The 18,380-nt window shown below is 50.8% G+C and overlaps 1 protein-coding gene and 1 long non-coding RNA gene across 3 annotated transcripts in view; one reads left to right on the forward strand and one right to left on the reverse strand.

The window, feature by feature from the left end:
- The window catches only part of tsc22d3 (TSC22 domain family, member 3), a 20,345-nt gene extending 1,983 nt beyond the window's left edge, over positions 1-18,362 (forward strand). Inside the window, exons 1-3 of one of the 2 annotated variants that reach the window (XM_029164811.3) lie at positions 15,825-16,146; positions 16,473-16,524; positions 16,955-18,362. In XM_029164811.3, the coding sequence (XP_029020644.1) occupies positions 16,022-16,146; positions 16,473-16,524; positions 16,955-17,233 (456 nt within the window). In that variant the 5' untranslated portion in view covers positions 15,825-16,021 and the 3' untranslated portion in view covers positions 17,234-18,362. Of the gene's footprint in view, positions 1-15,824; positions 16,147-16,472; positions 16,525-16,954 lie in introns of those variants that run through there. The other variant, XM_029164810.3, reaches the window with a different exon arrangement.
- On the reverse strand, positions 11,165-15,372 carry LOC121202532 (uncharacterized). The gene is made up of 2 exons (XR_005898218.2): positions 13,604-15,372; positions 11,165-13,500 (listed from the first exon to the last, which is right to left on the reverse strand). It is a non-coding gene; the product is annotated as an uncharacterized LOC121202532 (long non-coding RNA).
- Positions 18,363-18,380: the final 18 nt, after the last annotated feature.

The following is an 18,380-nucleotide window of genomic DNA, read 5'->3' on the forward strand; positions in this document are numbered from 1 at the left end:
AGTTTGGGCTCGAGGGGATGATTCTGACAGAGGAAAGGAAACCCAGCTGTTATTAAAGGAGCCTGCAGCCGTGACACAAGCAGAACGGAACAGAACCGGCACCGGCAGCGACGGTGACGCGAGAGCCTGGTTCCGTTCAACCACAACAGCTAGTAAACAGTCACACCTGTCTGAGAATCTGGAGCCTCCAGACTGGTTAACTGGTTTGGGTCGGCGGTGCGTTTCTAAATGTTTCAAATGACAGCTCGCTGTCAAGGCTTTGTGAGCGCGGAGACGCAGGAACGAGTGAGAGGCCCGGGTTCAGGTGCGCTGAATGGAATGTGGTTGGGAAAGAGCATTGTTTTTGTCAGACAGCGAGCAGACGGGTTCCACCCTCTGACCAGGTGTCGTCTGACATAACTCCTAGCGTCGCTCCTTGACGCCCCGTTGCCGCGGCAACCGGCAGGGCGACCGGTCCCCCGGGGCCCGAGGCGCCCACGGAGCACGCGCGGAGCTGATGCGGGCGACGCCTCGAGGGCCCGTCCGCCTCGCGTGATCCGGGAACAACAATTCCACAGACGAGGCGTGTCCTGAAAGGAATCCCCCGCTGCTCCGCGTGTGAAACCCCGGCGCTTCCGCGGCGGCGCCGTCTGGGACATTTACATGCAGGTCATCGCAGCGAAGCGATGTCCGACTGTATCAGCCACAGCGGAGCTCGGGCGCCGCCGCCGCGTCGCTGGGTGAGCGGCGCTTTGCATGGGAGGCTTGTTTTAACAGGACTCACCTGTCCCATCCCTGACTCCAGTTTGTTTAGTTAGCTTAATCCCTCACACACTTCATGTAACGTTATGAAACCAAGGGCTTCAACAGGGTGGAAAATAAAATGTCACATCTACTCAGAATTGGTTGAAGAGAGCGGAGTCGCTCTCGCGTTCTGCGTCAGACTTTAAATTATATAACGCTTCATGGGGACACGGGTTCGGCACGAGGGGAGGGAAAACACGGAGTTGAAGCTAATCTGCTGATTGCTGTTGTGTCTCTCCCAGTTTTGCCCACATGAAAAGCCTGAACACGCTTTTCTGGCAGGGAAACAACTGGTGGAAAAGACTGGAGCCGTGTCCTGTGGAAGCGAAGTTGGAGGAGCGTTACGTAAGGTCGCAAGGACGTAAACAGGGATTAGTGGCGAGGAGGCGAGGGGAAGGATGTTGGGCTGGAAGACGAGATTCACGGCCGAGGAGCGGGAGCGATATCTGGGGACGGACAAACAGCCAGACAGGAGGCGAGAACAAAGCCAAAACAGACGGGGGCCAAAAATAGAGCCGGCCGCTCTTAGACTATAGATAGTCTGCAGAAAGTCACAGAGGAAAGACGCCTGTTTGCTTCACGCCTGGTTTGTGGGTCGCCTTGATAACGGGCCGGAAGGGCACAGAACACACGAAGACCTGGCGGCGTGGGTCGGGAGTCAGGGCCCGGTTCTGACTGAACGGAGCAGACATCCAGCTCCGAAGCGCGCGCACGCACACGAAATGAATGTAATTACGACAGCGCGAGTGTGTGTCAACTCCGTCACGCCCTGCGCTGCCCTGGTGCAACCTCCTGCCTTCAGCCCTCTGTTCGCCGCGATCCGTTGCCCCGAGCGACGTAACAAACATGCTATAACGTTAGCATGTTAGCATCAGGCTTATCGGCCTTATCTGCCCGCGTTCGGCTTTATCTAATGCAAATGTTTCTCTCCAGCAAAGAATCTTCTTGTTTGTGTGACCTGAGGGTACATTCGATTTCTTGAAATGAATGACATCAATTATAAACCTTCTCCTTCGGCGACAGCTGCAAAGAGTGGAAAAGGGAGGAATTGATCCCGCTGCCCTTCAGGCTCGTACGGTACAGCACGCGCGAAGGTGACCCACGACTTTGAGCTGCTGTTGGCTCATCACCACCAGATTCCAGCTAAGCCCCTTTGACCTGAGTCCACGTCTCCACACAGTTCGTACCTGAGGTGGATCGGGCGTCTGAGGCAATGAGGCCGCGCCAAACGCACGTAGTCGCTGCACTTTAAACCTGAACCCAAGCATCAAATGGACATTAACATCAGCGTGTGAATTCTAAACATCCGTTAACCAGGATCCTTTTGAAGCCCACGGGACGCGCTCATTCAAACGCAGATTCTATAAATGGTGAAGTAGGTCCAAGAACAATAAATGTGCTGGTAAAAATAAATGCTGCTACCGCGCAGCTGAGAACACACACCTGCTAAGTGGCTCTGGAAAGTGCACACTGGGAAATAATTCAATAGTGAAAAGCCGGAAGCGCCCTTTAAAAAAAAACGAAAAAACGTCTCCACGCGTTCGTTCTTTCATGCTCCGTGTTTATGTAACATCCTTTGTTCCTCGCCGTTTCATTTGCCACGTTCATTTTCCATTTCTTGCCGCTTCCTCATCCTCTCTATCTCCATCTCTCTATCTCGGCCGCTCCAGTTGGCAGCTGTGGGACTTATGTAAGTGTGGGTGAAGGGAGGGAGGGCTGGAGTGACCATGGCTTGTGCTCGTTCTCCTTATCTGTTTGGACCACAGCTATGGCGCCTGTTTAGATAGTTACCCAGCCTGTCAACACTCGAAACCTCCCCAGACACACACACACACACACACACACACACACACACACACACACACACACACACACACACACACACACACACACACACACACACACACACACACACACATCCCTATAATTGAGAGTGAGTAATATCACAAACAGTCTACACGTTATTATTACACTTTTTTAAATAGACGCCCGACATGAGGGGGGGGGGGGTTCAGACAGGAGCAGATGTCGGGGGGCTTCATGGGCTGGATGCAGGGAAGATGAACTGATGGCGGTATCAGACTGGACTGTACCACCCAGGAGGAGCAGACTGGAGCGTTCCCATCCCACCCTGTCCTCATTAACACAGGATCCCCTCGTTCTCTGGTTCCTTTGGCTCCGGCTCCACGTAAAAACCAGATCGGTGCCACTTGCTTTGCACGGCAGGTCGGACAAACCCAGACTTGATTCGGGTGCTTTTTCTGGATTCCTCCTTCATAATCCGGCGAAAGTGATGTTATTCCACACTGAATTATTTATTTTCTTAACACAATAGTCTACACAATGCAGCCAGACACTGCTTTTGTTCAGCAGTTGTGAGCTGGGCCTATCGTCAGCCTATCATATTTTCTCTGGGCACTCTTCTCACGCAGGTTGGGTACAGGATGTACTGGTGCACTCACTCTCACCACACACTCACACGAGGAGGAGAAAAACGGCCGGACACACATTATTCTCACCTTTTCTCAGCTCGACGCACACAAAGATACGCGTGTCTTATCTAAAACGCGAGGCAGACGCAGACAAACACATCCTGGAGGCTGCGGGGCATGGAGCTAGTGTTTGACATACTTTAGCGTTGCCTCAGCGCATTACTGAGAACCGTTCCTAGAGTCTCTGGGAAAGCGAACAATTGCGTGTCTAAGGTGGAGTCGTGTTTTCCAGAACACGGGGAAGGTTGCAGCACCGAGAACCGCGTTAGTGGCAACATACGGAGATTGTCTTTTGTGACGGAGCTTCTGCTTTTGGCTGGGAACTGTTTCGAGCCCTTGAGGGTGAACGTGTTCAGGAGGAGAGGTTTTACAGACGACTCAGCTGAAACGGGCCAGAACTGTGACCCGCGTCATGCTGTCCTCTGCGATTGCATCAATAAATGAACACACATTTCAACATTCTGGGTGTAGGAAAAAATGCAACAAGCGACACACTTCAATCACTGCACAGAGCTGCTGAGTGGGAAACACGTTGGGCAACGTGCGCACGCTTTGCTGTAATGCGTTTGTTTCGCCACATGAAGGAAAGATGCAATAAAGTCCGTTGCTAAATCCAGAAAATATTTGTTTTTTTTTTGCTGAGGCAAAAATTGAGTTTGACAGAAATGAAGTGTAGTTTAACAGCGCACATGAAAAGGAAAAATGACCAGCAAGACCCGGCGACCAGCGTCAGGCTCGGACTCCCGTGTAGCGGCTGTTTCCGGGCCAAACCCTGACGGGCTTCAAACGTTCCGGGCCCGTGGGCGACAGGAAGTGCTCATCTTAGCGTCCCGCTGATTAGAAGCGCAACTTCCCTGCGGAGGAGACGGAGGCACATTCAAATGAGCGGAATAACAAGTCGCATCCTGCCCGAGACCTCGCTGCCGAGAGGAGGGAGTCGTGCCAGCAACCCGAGCCGGTCGAATCCGACACCGCGCTTTCTCATTGTGCCGCCGCGCGGAGCAATTAGCCGGTGACATTAAACGACCTCTGTCTGCATTCCTTCCACTGCGTGTCATGGAGATGAGCGCAGCACAGATTCATGGTTATGTTTGCGGGAGCCGGTGTGTTTACACACGGCCAGAACCGCCGGAGCGCTGGCGCTGGACGAGGCCGCTGCCAAGAAAGTGTGGGACTCTGGAAGGAATGTGAATGGAGGCTGGACCTCTTATTCCCTCGCCGCCCTTGTCCGTCGCTCTCTACGCTCCGGCGTATCTGCCCGCGATGCACCCGCAGACGCACGGGGTCGTACCGTGCGAAGGGAAGCGAGCGAGGTCGCGACCTCTCAGGTTTCAGGGCAGACTGTGTGGAAGTGAGCTGCTGCCAGGTGCGTGTTTCCTTCAGCAGCAGTGACTGACTGCAGCCAAACTTGCGCTGCACGATGGCGGAGCGCTTCTAGACATTCCAAGACATTCCAAGTCCGGTTCTCGCGGTTACATAACAAACAAGAGGCTGGAAATGTTGGCAAAACAGTCCGTCCGCGCTCGGGCCCGGATTTTGTCAATAGTATCATGAGCTTGGGCTGTAATGGGTGTGTTGTTGTGCGATGCACAGGGGCTCGGTGCTGTTTTTGTTCGCGGAGCCACTTCCTGGTTCTCTGGAGGGAGAGGATGCTATTGTAGCTCCTATCAGTGGGAAATCCAGAGAAACACCCAGATCAAAAACAAAGTCTCGCTGTTTTTCTACGACAGCCCGCAAGAGGTGAATATATAAAAAAAAGCTAAACAAACGTACTTCCTGCGATTCATATTTAAATAGGTGCTCTGGAAGGAGATATCAGATGCAGACAGGCCAGAATGTTAACCGGCGGTAATATAGGCCATCGCTCTGAAAGCGGCGGCACCAGAATTCCCCTGAGACGCGTCCGTCTGGGACGGACCCTGGCATTTACGGCTCTACCAGGACGTGCTGAGTCCAAGCTCATCCTGTGGGAATCCCAGCATTATTAATAAAGGTACAAACTGTACCTTTGGACTGATCGTCTGCATCTCATCACGTCAACAGCTTTCTCTCTAAATCATCCCAGAGAGTCCAACTCATCAGCAGCTGCATCTCACGAGGACTGTACGTATTCATTGGGTACGTTCTCACCACTCGCCCCAGCGCACTCGATGAGGACGGCCTGGTTCCCAGCAGACGTCCTCACTGCGGCTCTGCAGCCTAAACACCTGCTGTCACAAACACAATGAGACGAGCAGCAGGACAGATTAAGGACTTAGATCCGACTTATTATCCTGATCCCGTGATAAGAGGCTGACAGGTTTTGCAGACGTCGGCATTATTAACCGTGCAGGGTAATTATTACCCGTCGTCCCATGGAGGGAGCTTGAGGATGTGTCACCTTAGGAACGCTGGTGTGTGTGTGTATGTGGGGGGGGGGGGGGTATGTCTCGCATACCTGGGGACTGATTATCCGTTCTGCTCGCTGATCCTCTCCCCTGTTTTTAACGCGTGACACGTCACAGCCGGCGCTGACGACAGCGCAGACCTGTTTATCGCTGTTTCATAAGACGCCGCGTGGACACATTTTTCAAAACAAACAACAGTCTGCTGGTTGACGTAATAAAACCAGCGCTGCTCTTCCTTCGCTATCTGAAGGTGAGCATGTGTTTTTTGACAGTTCACCTAAAGAACTGGGAGTACAGCCAGCGCTTCCTATCGGAGGAAACGTCTTAACAAAAGCTACGAAAGCCGCCCCCTCCCTCTCTCTCCTCCTCTCTCCTATTTACTTCCCCTTTCTTTTTTGCCTTTTCCTGTTTTGGTGTTTGGCCCTTTGCTTAGTCTGTGCGTCAAAGGGCGCAGAGCTCAGACAGACCCTGATCCTAACGTGCGTGCGCTGTTCTGCAGCCTCTGCAGTCTGTTTTACGTGGGAAAGGCATGACTGGGCAGCGCCGGTGCGTTCGCCAGACAGGGAACACTGGCAAAGTAAACACAAGGCCATATTGTTTAAATGTGACCCCTCCCTCACAGTTACATGCTCAGAATGGGCCGTCAGGTGCGCAGGTGTGGCGCAACCGGGGGCACCTGTGCCAGAAGACGGGTCGGATTCTGAACAGACAGGTCCGAGACGGGATAATTGGCTGGAGGTGGAGTCGAGCTGAGTCTTTCCTCCGATGCGCCAGTCAGGTGGGATTTAGCGCTCAGGGGAGGAATGACGGCAGCCGATGAGAGAGCGGAGGAGCGAAAGCAAACAGGGGAGGCGTCCGTGGGACACGCGGCAGGACGGACGAGCGCGCACAAGGTGGCAGACGAGACACAGAAGAAGAACGGCGTCACGCGCCGCTGCAGCGGGAGTGGATGCGGCTAATGAAAATAGAGTCTGAGGAAAGAGCAAGGCGGCCATTAGGCTGGCGTGAAGAACACAATCAGTCGCGACAGGCTGGAAAACAGAGATAATGACTTGTTGTGTTTGCCGGTGTGTTCTTAGCCACAGGGCGTGTGGGTTTTCCAGCGCTTGTGAGAGCCCGTGAAACACCCAGATTTCTTTCATTTCCTCAAATCTTGAAGCACTTCCCCATAACACTTCATATGACAGCTATTAGTTTCATTTATCGCTCTGACTCTCAGGAATCGTTGATTTATTGTAAGTGTGCAAGACGAGTCAGACGCTTAAAACAAGAACGGCGTCCTGCAGGTTTCTCCAGAAAACCTCAATAATCATCCTATCAAAGTCGGAGTCATGGTTCCAGGCATCGGGCAAAGTAATTAGCTGTGTTTTTGCCACGACGCACAGGATGCCGCAGCCCGAAGAACAAGCTAACCCCGGCTTGTTCCTCGGGCTTCATGATACGCTGCAGCCTGCTCCCATGTTTTCACAGGGTCAAAGCTAAAGGCGGCTCTGGATCCCTTCGCTGCTTCTGCAGTTTGACTCTTTGACCTCTCTGACCCCCCCTCGTCTCTGGCTGTTTTGGAGCTCTCACCCAGGAAGCGCGTTTAGCTGCCTTGTAGCCGCGCAGGCCCGACGCCAGCTCTGTCAGCTAATTGGGTTTTTTAAAACGCTGGCGCTGGGCCCTGCTGAGCCAGCGTGGAGCTGAGGTGCTGCCGCGCTGGTGGGAGCCTCATCCATCACACGCTGCCATTGGGCCGTGAAGATAAGGAGACAGCTCCCAGAGAGGGCCTACGTGGGCAAATCCGTCCATCTGCAAAACCACGGAGGGCTCTTACGCACGGCGCACATCTGATTAGACACTTTACGTCACCCTCGCTTCTTTTCCTCTTATTCTTTTATGCTGATTGGTGCCAGAGAATGTACGAAAAGTCCGTCTGCCAAACGTCTACACGTCCGGACAGAGCTCCGATTCGCGATTGTGAGTGTATCCATTTCTGCCTTTGTCGTCTATGTGTCGCGGCGTGACAGACGCGGGTTCGGATCCCGCGGCGCCGTTAGCATCCGCGCGTGAACGCACACCTGCACTTTGTGCCCGTGTGCTAAAAGAGATATGAGAGTGTACTATGGTTTCATAAGTGACCTTTGGACCCACACGCTGGAGGCGGCTCGGTTTAGCTCCAATTGTTTACCTTTACACAATGACTGCTGTGGCAAATCGTGTGTGCTGTGCAGCTCAGAGGCCGAGAAAATTACATCTCCACAGGACAATTTGTCTTGTCATCTCCAACCGACTCCGAGTTCAGCGCTCAATTCGAGTGGAACTATTTCCTGTTTGTTTCTGGGAAAAGTGCGTGAACCTAAACTCTGCTGTCGGACATTCATCACTTATTCTTACATTGTGAGGCAAGCTAGTAAAGTTGTCACTAGGCTTCAACTTCTGCTCAACAATCCATCAAAATGTAAAGGCTCAAATATCCTGTCTTTGACTCCTGATCCTGCTGAATTAGTTTTAGCTTTTTATTTCATCCAGCTCAAACTAGCAAACGAAAGCAAGGGATCAGTTAAGCACTAAAGACGTGCGTCTGTAACAGAGAGGCCGTTTGAAGGCAGGATAGGCCGGGGTTCCTGTCGGCACCCAAACAACCCTGTGGATGTGTCCACAGTACGGAACGCTGCCGGTTTATTTAGATCACACAGCAGCGTTTGATGCTGATCCTTCCCCTGAATGACTCACATCCTACAACAGTGACCTGCGAATTCATCTGGACTGCCTTGATTCATTCAACTCACAGTGTTATATCCCAACTAGTCTTGTAGGTTTTTACAGATTCATGCAGACTCCACAGTTTAACCACATGCATAAAACAGGTCAAAGCCACATTCAGACTTACACAGAGGACATTGGTAATCGATTGTTAGTTACTCAGTAGCTACACACGCATCGCTACCACTCCATCAGACCTTCGGTGTGTAAACTCTTACCTACTGTACCTGACAACTGCATGTCATCAATTAGAAAAGCTTTCAAAGCAAGCATCAAGTAGAATCATCCAGGACTGTGAGCATTGGTTCTAGCTTCTAATATGAGTACAGCTTCATCTGTCTGACATCTAGTGTGTGACGCAGGTCGGACCGGGGCCTCTCCTGTGCTGTACATCTGGCCCTCTCATCGGTCTTGGCCTCTCTCTCAGCAGGGGGTCCTCACCATGCAGACAGGCTGAGGAAACATTCGGTACATCATGTTCTCTCCGGTTTGAGCCGTCCCCTCTGTTTACGTGTGCTCCACACTGCACCTCTGTGGGGAGCTCGGCCCTCCGGCCCCGGCGCTTTGTCAGGCCCCAGAGATGAACGCTTTCACTCTGCAGGGACATTTAAACGAGGTGCTGAATATACATGAGTTTCTGGTTGCGCCACTTCACAGCTGCGCGGTTTCCCCCTTTGAGAGAAAGAAAAAGTTGCCTGTAAATAAAATTTCACGGCTCGGCTGAATTTATGGACGTGTTTACACATATTAGCTCGATGTCTAACGGCACAGACGCCTTCTGCGAGCAATCAATCCAGTTCCCACACAGGAGGGCAGATCCATGGAGGCCGCGATGGGCTCCGTCATCAAACGGGGATAAATTCCCTGTGGCGTGTATAGAGACACATTCTATACAACGACTCAACCCCACTCAGCTTCTCGGCTCCGTTCTTTAAGCCAAATCTTGCTGAAAGGAAGAAAAGCTTGTTGAGTTATGATTAAGTCGTTTTTGTGTCTTGTTGCAGAATAGTGTGCTTTGTTTGGTTTGTAAAGATCAATAGGATGTGGCTGCGTTCTCAGGGTGGTACAGTACAGCTAGGCCACACAGATATGCTCAGCTTTTAAGGGAATTCATTAGAAATATTATTCCTGAATGCATTAATTACGTCGATGTGGGGTTTATATGCGCTTTTCGCCACCAATGACCGCCAGTGACTCGTCTTCACGCCATTCCGTGAGAACTTAGCCATTGCTCCATCGCCGGCCTGCAGGTGACAGAGGACCGGCTCTGCTGGAGTCTGTGGGAACGACCCGGTGTTTGGACCACGCCGACAGCGGGAGCCTGCGGGGCGCCCGTCACCCGGTTCAATCCAGATCGTAGCGGCGAGGCCAAGCGTGCACGAGCGCACGCACGAGAGCAAACAGGACCAGCCTCTTGCGTCAACGCACGGGCACACGGACGGACAGAAACACAAACGAGCACTTGAACGCACCGCGAGGGGGGGCTCCCTCCTCCCTCCTCCCGCGTTGTCCCAGTTGTTGGTGACTTGGGTCACACAGCTGCAGACTCAGCGCAGTTAGAGCAGAAGATGGGAAAAGCAGCAGATGGAATGATAAATGAATTTAAAGGAGGGATATTAATGTTGAGAGGGATCATTTAGTAAAATTAAACAAGAAAAGGGCAGGAAATGAAAACATTAGGGAGAAGCAGGCGACAAAGAACGTGAAATTACTTTAATTACAATAAATAGATTTGATTTTCCGCCACTACGAGGGACTTGTGATGGATTTGCGTGCGTGAACTCATTAGTCTAATGTCATTTTTTTTAATACACAAATATGCACAGCAGCACCAGCTCAGACAGCTGGGACAGTATAGGCGGACGGCCGCAGACAGATGGCACTGAACTCTGTGACCTTTTGTTCCCGGGACGGGAGCCAGGCGGTTTGTTTGAGTCAACTGCTTGTTTATCATAGGTGCCATGCAAAGCGAGCACCACGAGCATTCTTCACAAGCTGGAGCCGCAGCCTGCGTTTCAGAACACACTCGGACACGCTCGGATTAGAGCTGATATCAGAGGGTGCGCACCTGCAGTAACTTAGAGTAATTAGACCAGGCGGACCACAAACTACGTGACCCCTAAGAAGTCAAACAGCTCCGACAGCCAATAACAAAGTTCACTGCTATTTAATGCTGCACAACTGTCAACTGAGCCCGTAACCTTTGACCTTTTGTTGAGAATCAACAGAGCAAGAACTGTATTTAGAGGCTGAAGGTTTATTCCCTTATCTTTGGTGCAGACAGTCAGTGTGTGTGTGCGTGTGTGTGTGCGTGTGTTTGTGTGTGTGCGTAAGTGTGCATGTTCTCCTGCGTAAACGTGTTTGTTCTAAAACAGAGATAAGACTCATATAGGCTACAGACTAGAATATGCTGGTATTTAAAATAAAGGTTGCAGCAGGAATGTGGCCCGGCCAGCGTTTGCCTCGCTCACATATTCCCTCCACAAACACATCTGGGTTTTTATAGCCTCAGTATTGTCACCACCAGAATGTAAGGTAACGCTTTACATCAGGCCTCGGGGCTGTCTGGTGTCTGCTGACTTGCAGCCTGGTGCCAGATGCTGCACAGTCCCCGAGCTTGTTACATCGGGGTGTATTCATTTAAATGAAGTGCATTAGGTTCTTGTCAGGAGACCATTAAAGAGGACCTTCGTGTTTTATTAAGCAAATGAATAAGGGCAAGTAATAAACAGAACGATTGGGACACACAGGCAGTCGGAACAAAGCTAAGGAGATGTTTTTAATCAAGGAAAAAGAAGGGAATGAATAACAGACACAACTTTGAACTGAACCTTTTTTGTTACTAAATGAACTTTCTTGCTTATTTACTAATTCATACAAAAGGTGCATTATATTTTTTCCAACGTGACACATCATCAACTACAGCAAAAACATAATAATATCTAGCTGGGTTTGAATGACTAAGCTAAACAGAGACGGATTAAATGGCTTCAGTTTTAAATGAATTTCTCCTGACGTGATGGGTGTAAACATGCCCAGTAGAAGCCATGCAGCGATGATTGATGCCCTGCTATACAAGTCTGTTCACAGGCAACGAGCTGCCGTCCAAAGCAAATATAGATAAAAGAATATATTCACTATGTTTTTTCAATAGTTATTCTTTAGTTTAGCAGAAAATACTCTGAAGTTTAATAGTCTTGCATATTGTATTTCATTATTGTTCCTAATGAATACATTTATGGCACCAACAATGACATCATTACAGTAAATCCGGTGTAATGATAAATGATAGCGTGCAGTATTACCAACCCAAGATTACATCTTTCTAAAGACGACATGCAGAAACTGGTTTGACACAAGCTTTTTCTTTTTATATAAAACCACGCGTTTCTGTGCGCACCATTAAGTATCAAATGTCAAAACCGTCCGTGTGCCAAGAAAGTGGTATTACAGTAAATGGAGACTGAGACGTTTACAGAGAACTGTCAAAACAGAAAAAAAGCCCTTCAATTATGAAGCTGGTGTTACACCTTTAATGGCCTCAGACGTGATGATCACAGCCTGGAGCTGCCGAGGCCGCTAAGCTATTCCTTTATGCAAAACACAGAGCTCACGCCAGAAGAGAAGCTCCACAGGTTCTGACCATGTGTTTTAAAGCATGTGGGTCACAGAGAATAACAGTAACAGAAGTCACTGTTTGAAATTTCTCTTTCTGTTGTTTTGGCCGTAAAATATTTATCTTACCTGTAAATTGTCACCAGTTCCCTTTATTCCTACTTCCTGTCCGTCACTCAGATCAGTCCGGCTTCATGGGCTCTTTTGGACGTATAATTCACAAATATTTACAGTATATACAAATAAAAAATAACTACACTTTACTTGAGAAAAATTTTAATAGCAAAGATTATAAAAAGCCTGAGGTCTGAAACGAGACCTGTCCACAATGCACTGCTCTAAAACTTGCAATATTGCTCTTCTCCACTTTATCAGACTCTCGTTTTACACATGAACAAACCCAGAACTATTAGAGACAGATTATTGTAGTTCGCGTCCTGGGGACAGCCGTGATGATGGCTCCTCAGAGAAGGAGCTTTAGCCTCATCTTCTCTGAAGAGATGAATCATTTTGGCGCTTGGTGAAACCGTCCTCCTCGCCGCCGCTCCGGCGCCATTGTGTTCCCCTGAGCCGGAGACGCATCCTACAGTACAAGTGCCAGTCTGAGCGTGGCACTCGTACTCCAGAGGTGCGGCCTGAGCTCAATCGTCCCTTTGTGCCGCGAGGACGCAGTCGTTGAAAGCGAACAGCCAGCGGGGGGTCGAGGGCTCCAGCCTCATTCGGACGCCGACATGGGGCAGTCTCACAGGCGACCCGCCGAAGCCGCCCCCGCCGGGCCCAGGCCGCCGTCTCCCAGGACGCTGTGCGCCCTTCGCCTGGCAGAACCACCCCAGCGCTTCTGCTGCCACTATCAGCACTTCGTTTATCCTGAAAGACCCTTAAGCTACTCGCCCCCGTACTCGCCGAGTCTGTTCAGGAGGCCCGACCGCCGGTAAGTGTGGGGCGGCGATGACGAAACGGACCTGTCTCAGCTGAAGCTAACCTGTTCTATATAGAGGCTTTTATTTATACAGAAAATACATAATAATGCAGTTCTGTCATATTAAAAATATCTAACATACCCGAGGCTGCCAGTTGTTGCTGTTCGCGGCTCAGGAGCCCTATGTGTGATGTAATGATGGTCGCCTGCGGGGTTTGTGCAGCGCATGAGCCCGTGGCTCCGGCCCGCGAGCGCTCCTGCAACACGCGACACGGACGCTGGAAAGACGCGGAGCCGAGCGCGAGTTCGCGCCGTTCGTCCTGGCGTGGGTTCCATCTCCTCGCGGCCGATCCCCTCCTCAGACGCTGCTCATAACAAAGGCGGCGGCGTCTCCGGGCCTCGTTCCTCGTGAGGCATCGGCGCGGATGAATCACTCCATTATATAACGCGGTTGGCGTGTGCGCAGGGGACATCTGATGGAAACAGTGGCCCAGTGCCTCGCTGCAGCATGACTCACTGGAGCTGGCACAGGCCGAACATGGCCAGGCGGCAAGTGCTCCTCCCAAAGGAGAATTTTATATATATAAAAAAACAGCAGAGTGGGTCAATATTTGCAGCATAAACTGTTTTGCTTGTGCTTCCGTGTGTGCAAATATACTTACCTGCACAATTTGTGTTGGAGCAGCGATCCGAAAGAGAGAGCAGGAAGCCATGAGCCTCCATCTCGCCCGTTACTGGCAGGCTCCAGAAGGGCTTCCTGCTGCCTGTAGCCTCCATCTGTGCATCTCAGCCCAGCCACAAGCAATCGCTGTGACGCGCCACGACTAAGTGGTGCAAGGTAAATTAGCATGTCCTCATCAGCGGCACAGGGCCTGATATTAGAGCTGGCAGCTCCACGGTCACGGCACAGGATGCGAGGCGACAGGCGCTATAGGCCCTAATACCCAGTCAATGTGCTTTCTGCTCAGCCTTGTTAGGCCCCGCAAAAATCTGCCTTTCCACTCCAATTCCTTTGTTACGTAACACAACTCCTTTTTTCCCCACAAAGCCTCTGACTTTGCCCGTGCACCGAGGAATTCGTTTCTCTACGCACAAATCTGCAGGTCGTGTGTTATCACTTTAAATGCAGGCCCACAGATTTGCCTGAATGCTGTTTACTGCAGCTTTAGGAAAACAAATGCATATTAGGGAGCAGAGGCCGTCTAATAGGACTCGTTATCAGCGACGAGGTGCGATAACTGCAACAGAGAACATTATGTGACAGCTGCAAAGCGTTGCACAATTACACTCGAGCAACCTGCGTGGACACCTCAGTCAAAACAAGGCCTGTTGCTCAATAACGGAGCTCAGCGGAGAACCCTGCGAACAAAACCGTAGCTGCAGACGTGACGCGTTTATCTCTGCGGTCTGGGTTCTACTGCCGACTGTTTATTACGTTTTGCAGCAGGTTCAGTGCACACGCGTCACACGAACATGCAAGTTCAAAGATTATCTGACATGCAGGAGGTCATACTGTATGATTTAGAAAAGTGCTGAGCATTCTTGTTTTTATATAACATATGGCTCAAGTCTTAGTTACCGCATAGAGAATTATAAATTATTAGGCTTTTAGCTCAAATAACCCAGGGTAACTCGGGGATAGTGTTGCCTCTTTATTTTTCCTGAATAAAGCAGAGAACATTCCCATGAACAACAACTGCTCTGTGGTTTATTCAGGATGAAGCTGAATTGCAGAGTGATAAAAATTAAAAGGAAAGAGTATTAACCTTTTACTTGTTTGGCATGCGGAGGATCATGTTAAGCTCTAAAAATTTCCATATGTTCTTTAACAGCCTGAACATACCAGAACCAGTAAATAAGTCAATGGTGTTGCCAGAAAAGGGATGCATGGAAAATTCCGTGGAAAACAACACCGGGTCCAAGAGTGGAGCGCCTGTAATCAAGCGTCTCCGTGCGGGTGGGTGCAGTGCCACGTCTCACCGCTAGAGGCCAGTAGAGGTCAGAGAAGTGTGAATAGGCGCCATGAGGAGAAAAGTTGTGCATATTAGCTTAATATAGACTGTTATATATCATGGGCATGGCCATATAAACACGCAGACTGTATTGAAGCTGTAAAGTTATTCATGCAAATCGAGAGCCGACTCATGAATGCATTACATCTTGGAACATCACACTGATCCGTGAGATCACGGTTCGCATGGTGATAGACGAGGTGTGTTGTTGCAAACCATGTGTGGTTAGATGTTCCTGCCGGTTGTTGTCATGTTGTTTGTCGCACTAAGCGTGGACTTGGGTTTGAGGGTTAACTGCAGAAGTCCGCAACACAGGTTCAGAAGCAGGGCACAAGCAATGCTGCATTCAAATTCTCCATGTGCATTCGTTTTTTTCTACATGCACAACTTTTTATTTTATTTTATTAAAAAAATATTATTTCACTATAAAGAATGCATATGGTTTATTTTTATGTAGAGAGGCAAAGGAGCACACAATTGTACTAAAGTTAAAGCATTTCGCCTATTAAACATACCTGTGCAGTTCCTTGAGATTAATGCATTTCAGAGACTTTTTGTAGCTTTTAGTTTATGCATAAAATGTAATCTGAACTGTACTAAATAGTGAAATCAAAACTGGCTAACGAACGAACCTATTCCTGTGATTACGTGACCAAGTGTACTTTGTGTCCTCCACTCGGCTTGTTATGCAAAAACTTGAGACGGAGTTGTTTTTTTTCCACACCAAACTCTAAATGATCTTTTTTTGTGCTGCACGGGAAGGCACCATAACAGCCCACCCACCTTCTGATTTGACTAATATATGCGCGCGTCGGATGACGTCAGAGCGCGAGCTACTCAAAAAGCCGCCGGTGGCAGAAATAGCATCAGACAGTCGCTAGTACAAACCGGCGAAGCTGCCGCGCAAACACACCCGGATCCACCCAGACTCAGCACTGCAGCGACCCAGTGCAACGCTACCGAACCCCCAGCCCGTCCGGATCTTTTTTTTTGATTCTTCTACTTACGAGACCAATCCAAGTCGCAAACGTGGCGAGAAGTATATTCCAAACGAGTCTGGTACTCAACATGAGCACGGAGATGTTCGCTAAAACGCCGATGGAGGTGGCCGTCTACCAGCTGCACAACTTCTCCATCTCCTTCTTCTCCTCGCTGCTCGGAGGAGACGTCGTGTCCGTCAAACTTGACAACAGGTAATTCACGCGGCGCGTGAACGCAGCATTCGGGCTTGTGCTGGTTTCTCGTGCGGGCCGTTAGAGGCTTCATACACAGGTGGAAGGAAGGGAAATGTGCGATATTCTCTGCAGTGTGCGCGTGCGTCAGTTGGACTTCGGACACCAGTCCTCCCTTATTGTGTTTATTGTATTGCAAAAGCTCCACCTCACTCAAATCACATTAGAGCCAAACTAGATACGCGCTGGAGCGGTTTTCCTTTCTGTGGCCACACTTTCTGTTTCACACGTCCATGTTTGCTTGTTCTGATCACTGTAACTCATGGCCTCTCCTTCTCCTCCTGCAGCGCCTCCGGTGCTAGCGTCGTGGCCATCGACAACAAGATCGAGCAGGCGATGGTGAGTTGGGAGACCACGCAGACGCCCGACAGACGCACGCAAACACACAATGCGAACACAACCGTGGCTTCACGCGCGAGACGATCTGAGTCACGCGCGTCAGGATGCAGATGACGCCTGGAAGCGTGTGTGTGTGTGGCTCCGGTGCCACCCCATAATACGAACCGGTGCATTCTGCTCTAGACCAGCTTTCTATGAAGGCGCTGGGAAGTTCCTGTTACGCGAAGCCAGCACATGGCACCGCACATGCTGCACTGATGGGACAGGAGGTGACGACAGGAAGTCAGAAAAACAGCCTCACAGTGTTGTTGTCGCACGGAATAATAAAAAAAAAAAAAGCCACAAAACACACGCACACGCTCGCCCACTAAGCAGCAGTAAAGTCTGTGTTTGGCTCTGGGCCGATCCTCATCCCCTCTTATTTTGACAGGACCTGGTCAAGAACCACCTGATGTACGCCGTTCGCGAGGAGGTGGAGATCCTCAAGGAGCAGATCAAGGAGCTGGCGGAGAAGAACAACCAGCTGGAGCGGGAGAACTACCTGCTGAAGAACCTGGCCAGCCCGGAGCAGCTGGAGAAGTTCCAGTCCCGCATCCCCAGCGACGCGCTGCTGCCGCTGGACAACCAGGGCGTCCAGGCGCCCCCGGAGCAGCACCAGCACCAGCACCACCAGCAGAGCAGCATCCACAGCGCTGGCTCTGCTGTATAAGTGGCTCTGCCTTGAGGCGGGCAGAGCCACTGTCTCCTTGTAATCCTAGACCTCCATTGGAATGAAGAAGTGTTGCACAGTCTCCCCCGGCGGGAACCCCTCGGAGCTGCGAGGGGCGACGCATCGGGGCTGTAAATGATCGATGGGACACAATCGAACTTGCTGACACTGACGAGCGCAACAAAGAACTTGAGACGCTCCGACCGCTGCGGTGTCGGGACCGCCCTCTGATACCGTCCAACTCTTTGCCGTAGTCTGTTTTATTATTGTAGACAAAAGCGCTGATAGAGAGAGGACTGACGAGACACTGACGAGCGCTTGCTTTCAGACAGAGGGGGAGGGGCTTCCCCTCGCCCGGCCAATCCCAGCCAGCGAGCATCCTCGGCTCCAGAGACGGGGGGGTGATCGGGCTGGGCCTGCAGGTGCTAGCTCGGCGGGAGGGGACGGACGGGCCTCCGACTCCGCGAGAGGAGCGCCGTCGTGCAGACGTGCACATTTCAGCCACGCTCCCGCTACCTGCAACGTATTAGCCGCGCATCCGTGTACATTTTGTTCATGCTAACGAGCGCTACCGACGGGATGAGCTAACGGCGTATCCCGCCGTCCCACGCGGGCAGACGGACCGACCAGCGCGCCGGCGCTGGGGCTCGCTCACCTGAGGACGTTGACCCTGCTCCAGCTTCTGTTTCCGTTCGTGACCCTGAACACAAACCTGCTGTCGGCGAAACAGGAGCGTGTACGGTCCATCCTTTCGCCGCGGCGCCGGCGGCGTGGAGCACGCGGGCGCCCTCGTTTCCAGCTCCGTTTCGATGCCAACTTGAAAACGATGGCATGACAACAGTGCCTGTCCTGTAGTAAGAGAGAGCAACACATTTCCACACCGAGCTCCGTTTTCCTGTTTCGTAGCTACCAAAGACTTTTTAAGACTTTTTTTTTGTTTTGTTTTCAAAGCAGGACCTCGTGTGAAACCTCACGGGGAGAGCTCTTGTTTCCAGCTCATGCTAACGTTCCTGTGTGTTTTGTAAAGATAACGGTGTTGTTGCTGTACAGTATCCACGAAAAAAAAACTGTCTGTTCATTCTTGTTTGGATACGGCTGCACATTTGCAATAAACCTTATGTTTACATAATGCAGTATCCTGAGACGT

This window comes from Betta splendens, chromosome 10 (genome assembly GCF_900634795.4).
Source record: "Betta splendens chromosome 10, fBetSpl5.4, whole genome shotgun sequence".
Taxonomy (NCBI): domain Eukaryota; kingdom Metazoa; phylum Chordata; class Actinopteri; order Anabantiformes; family Osphronemidae; genus Betta; species Betta splendens.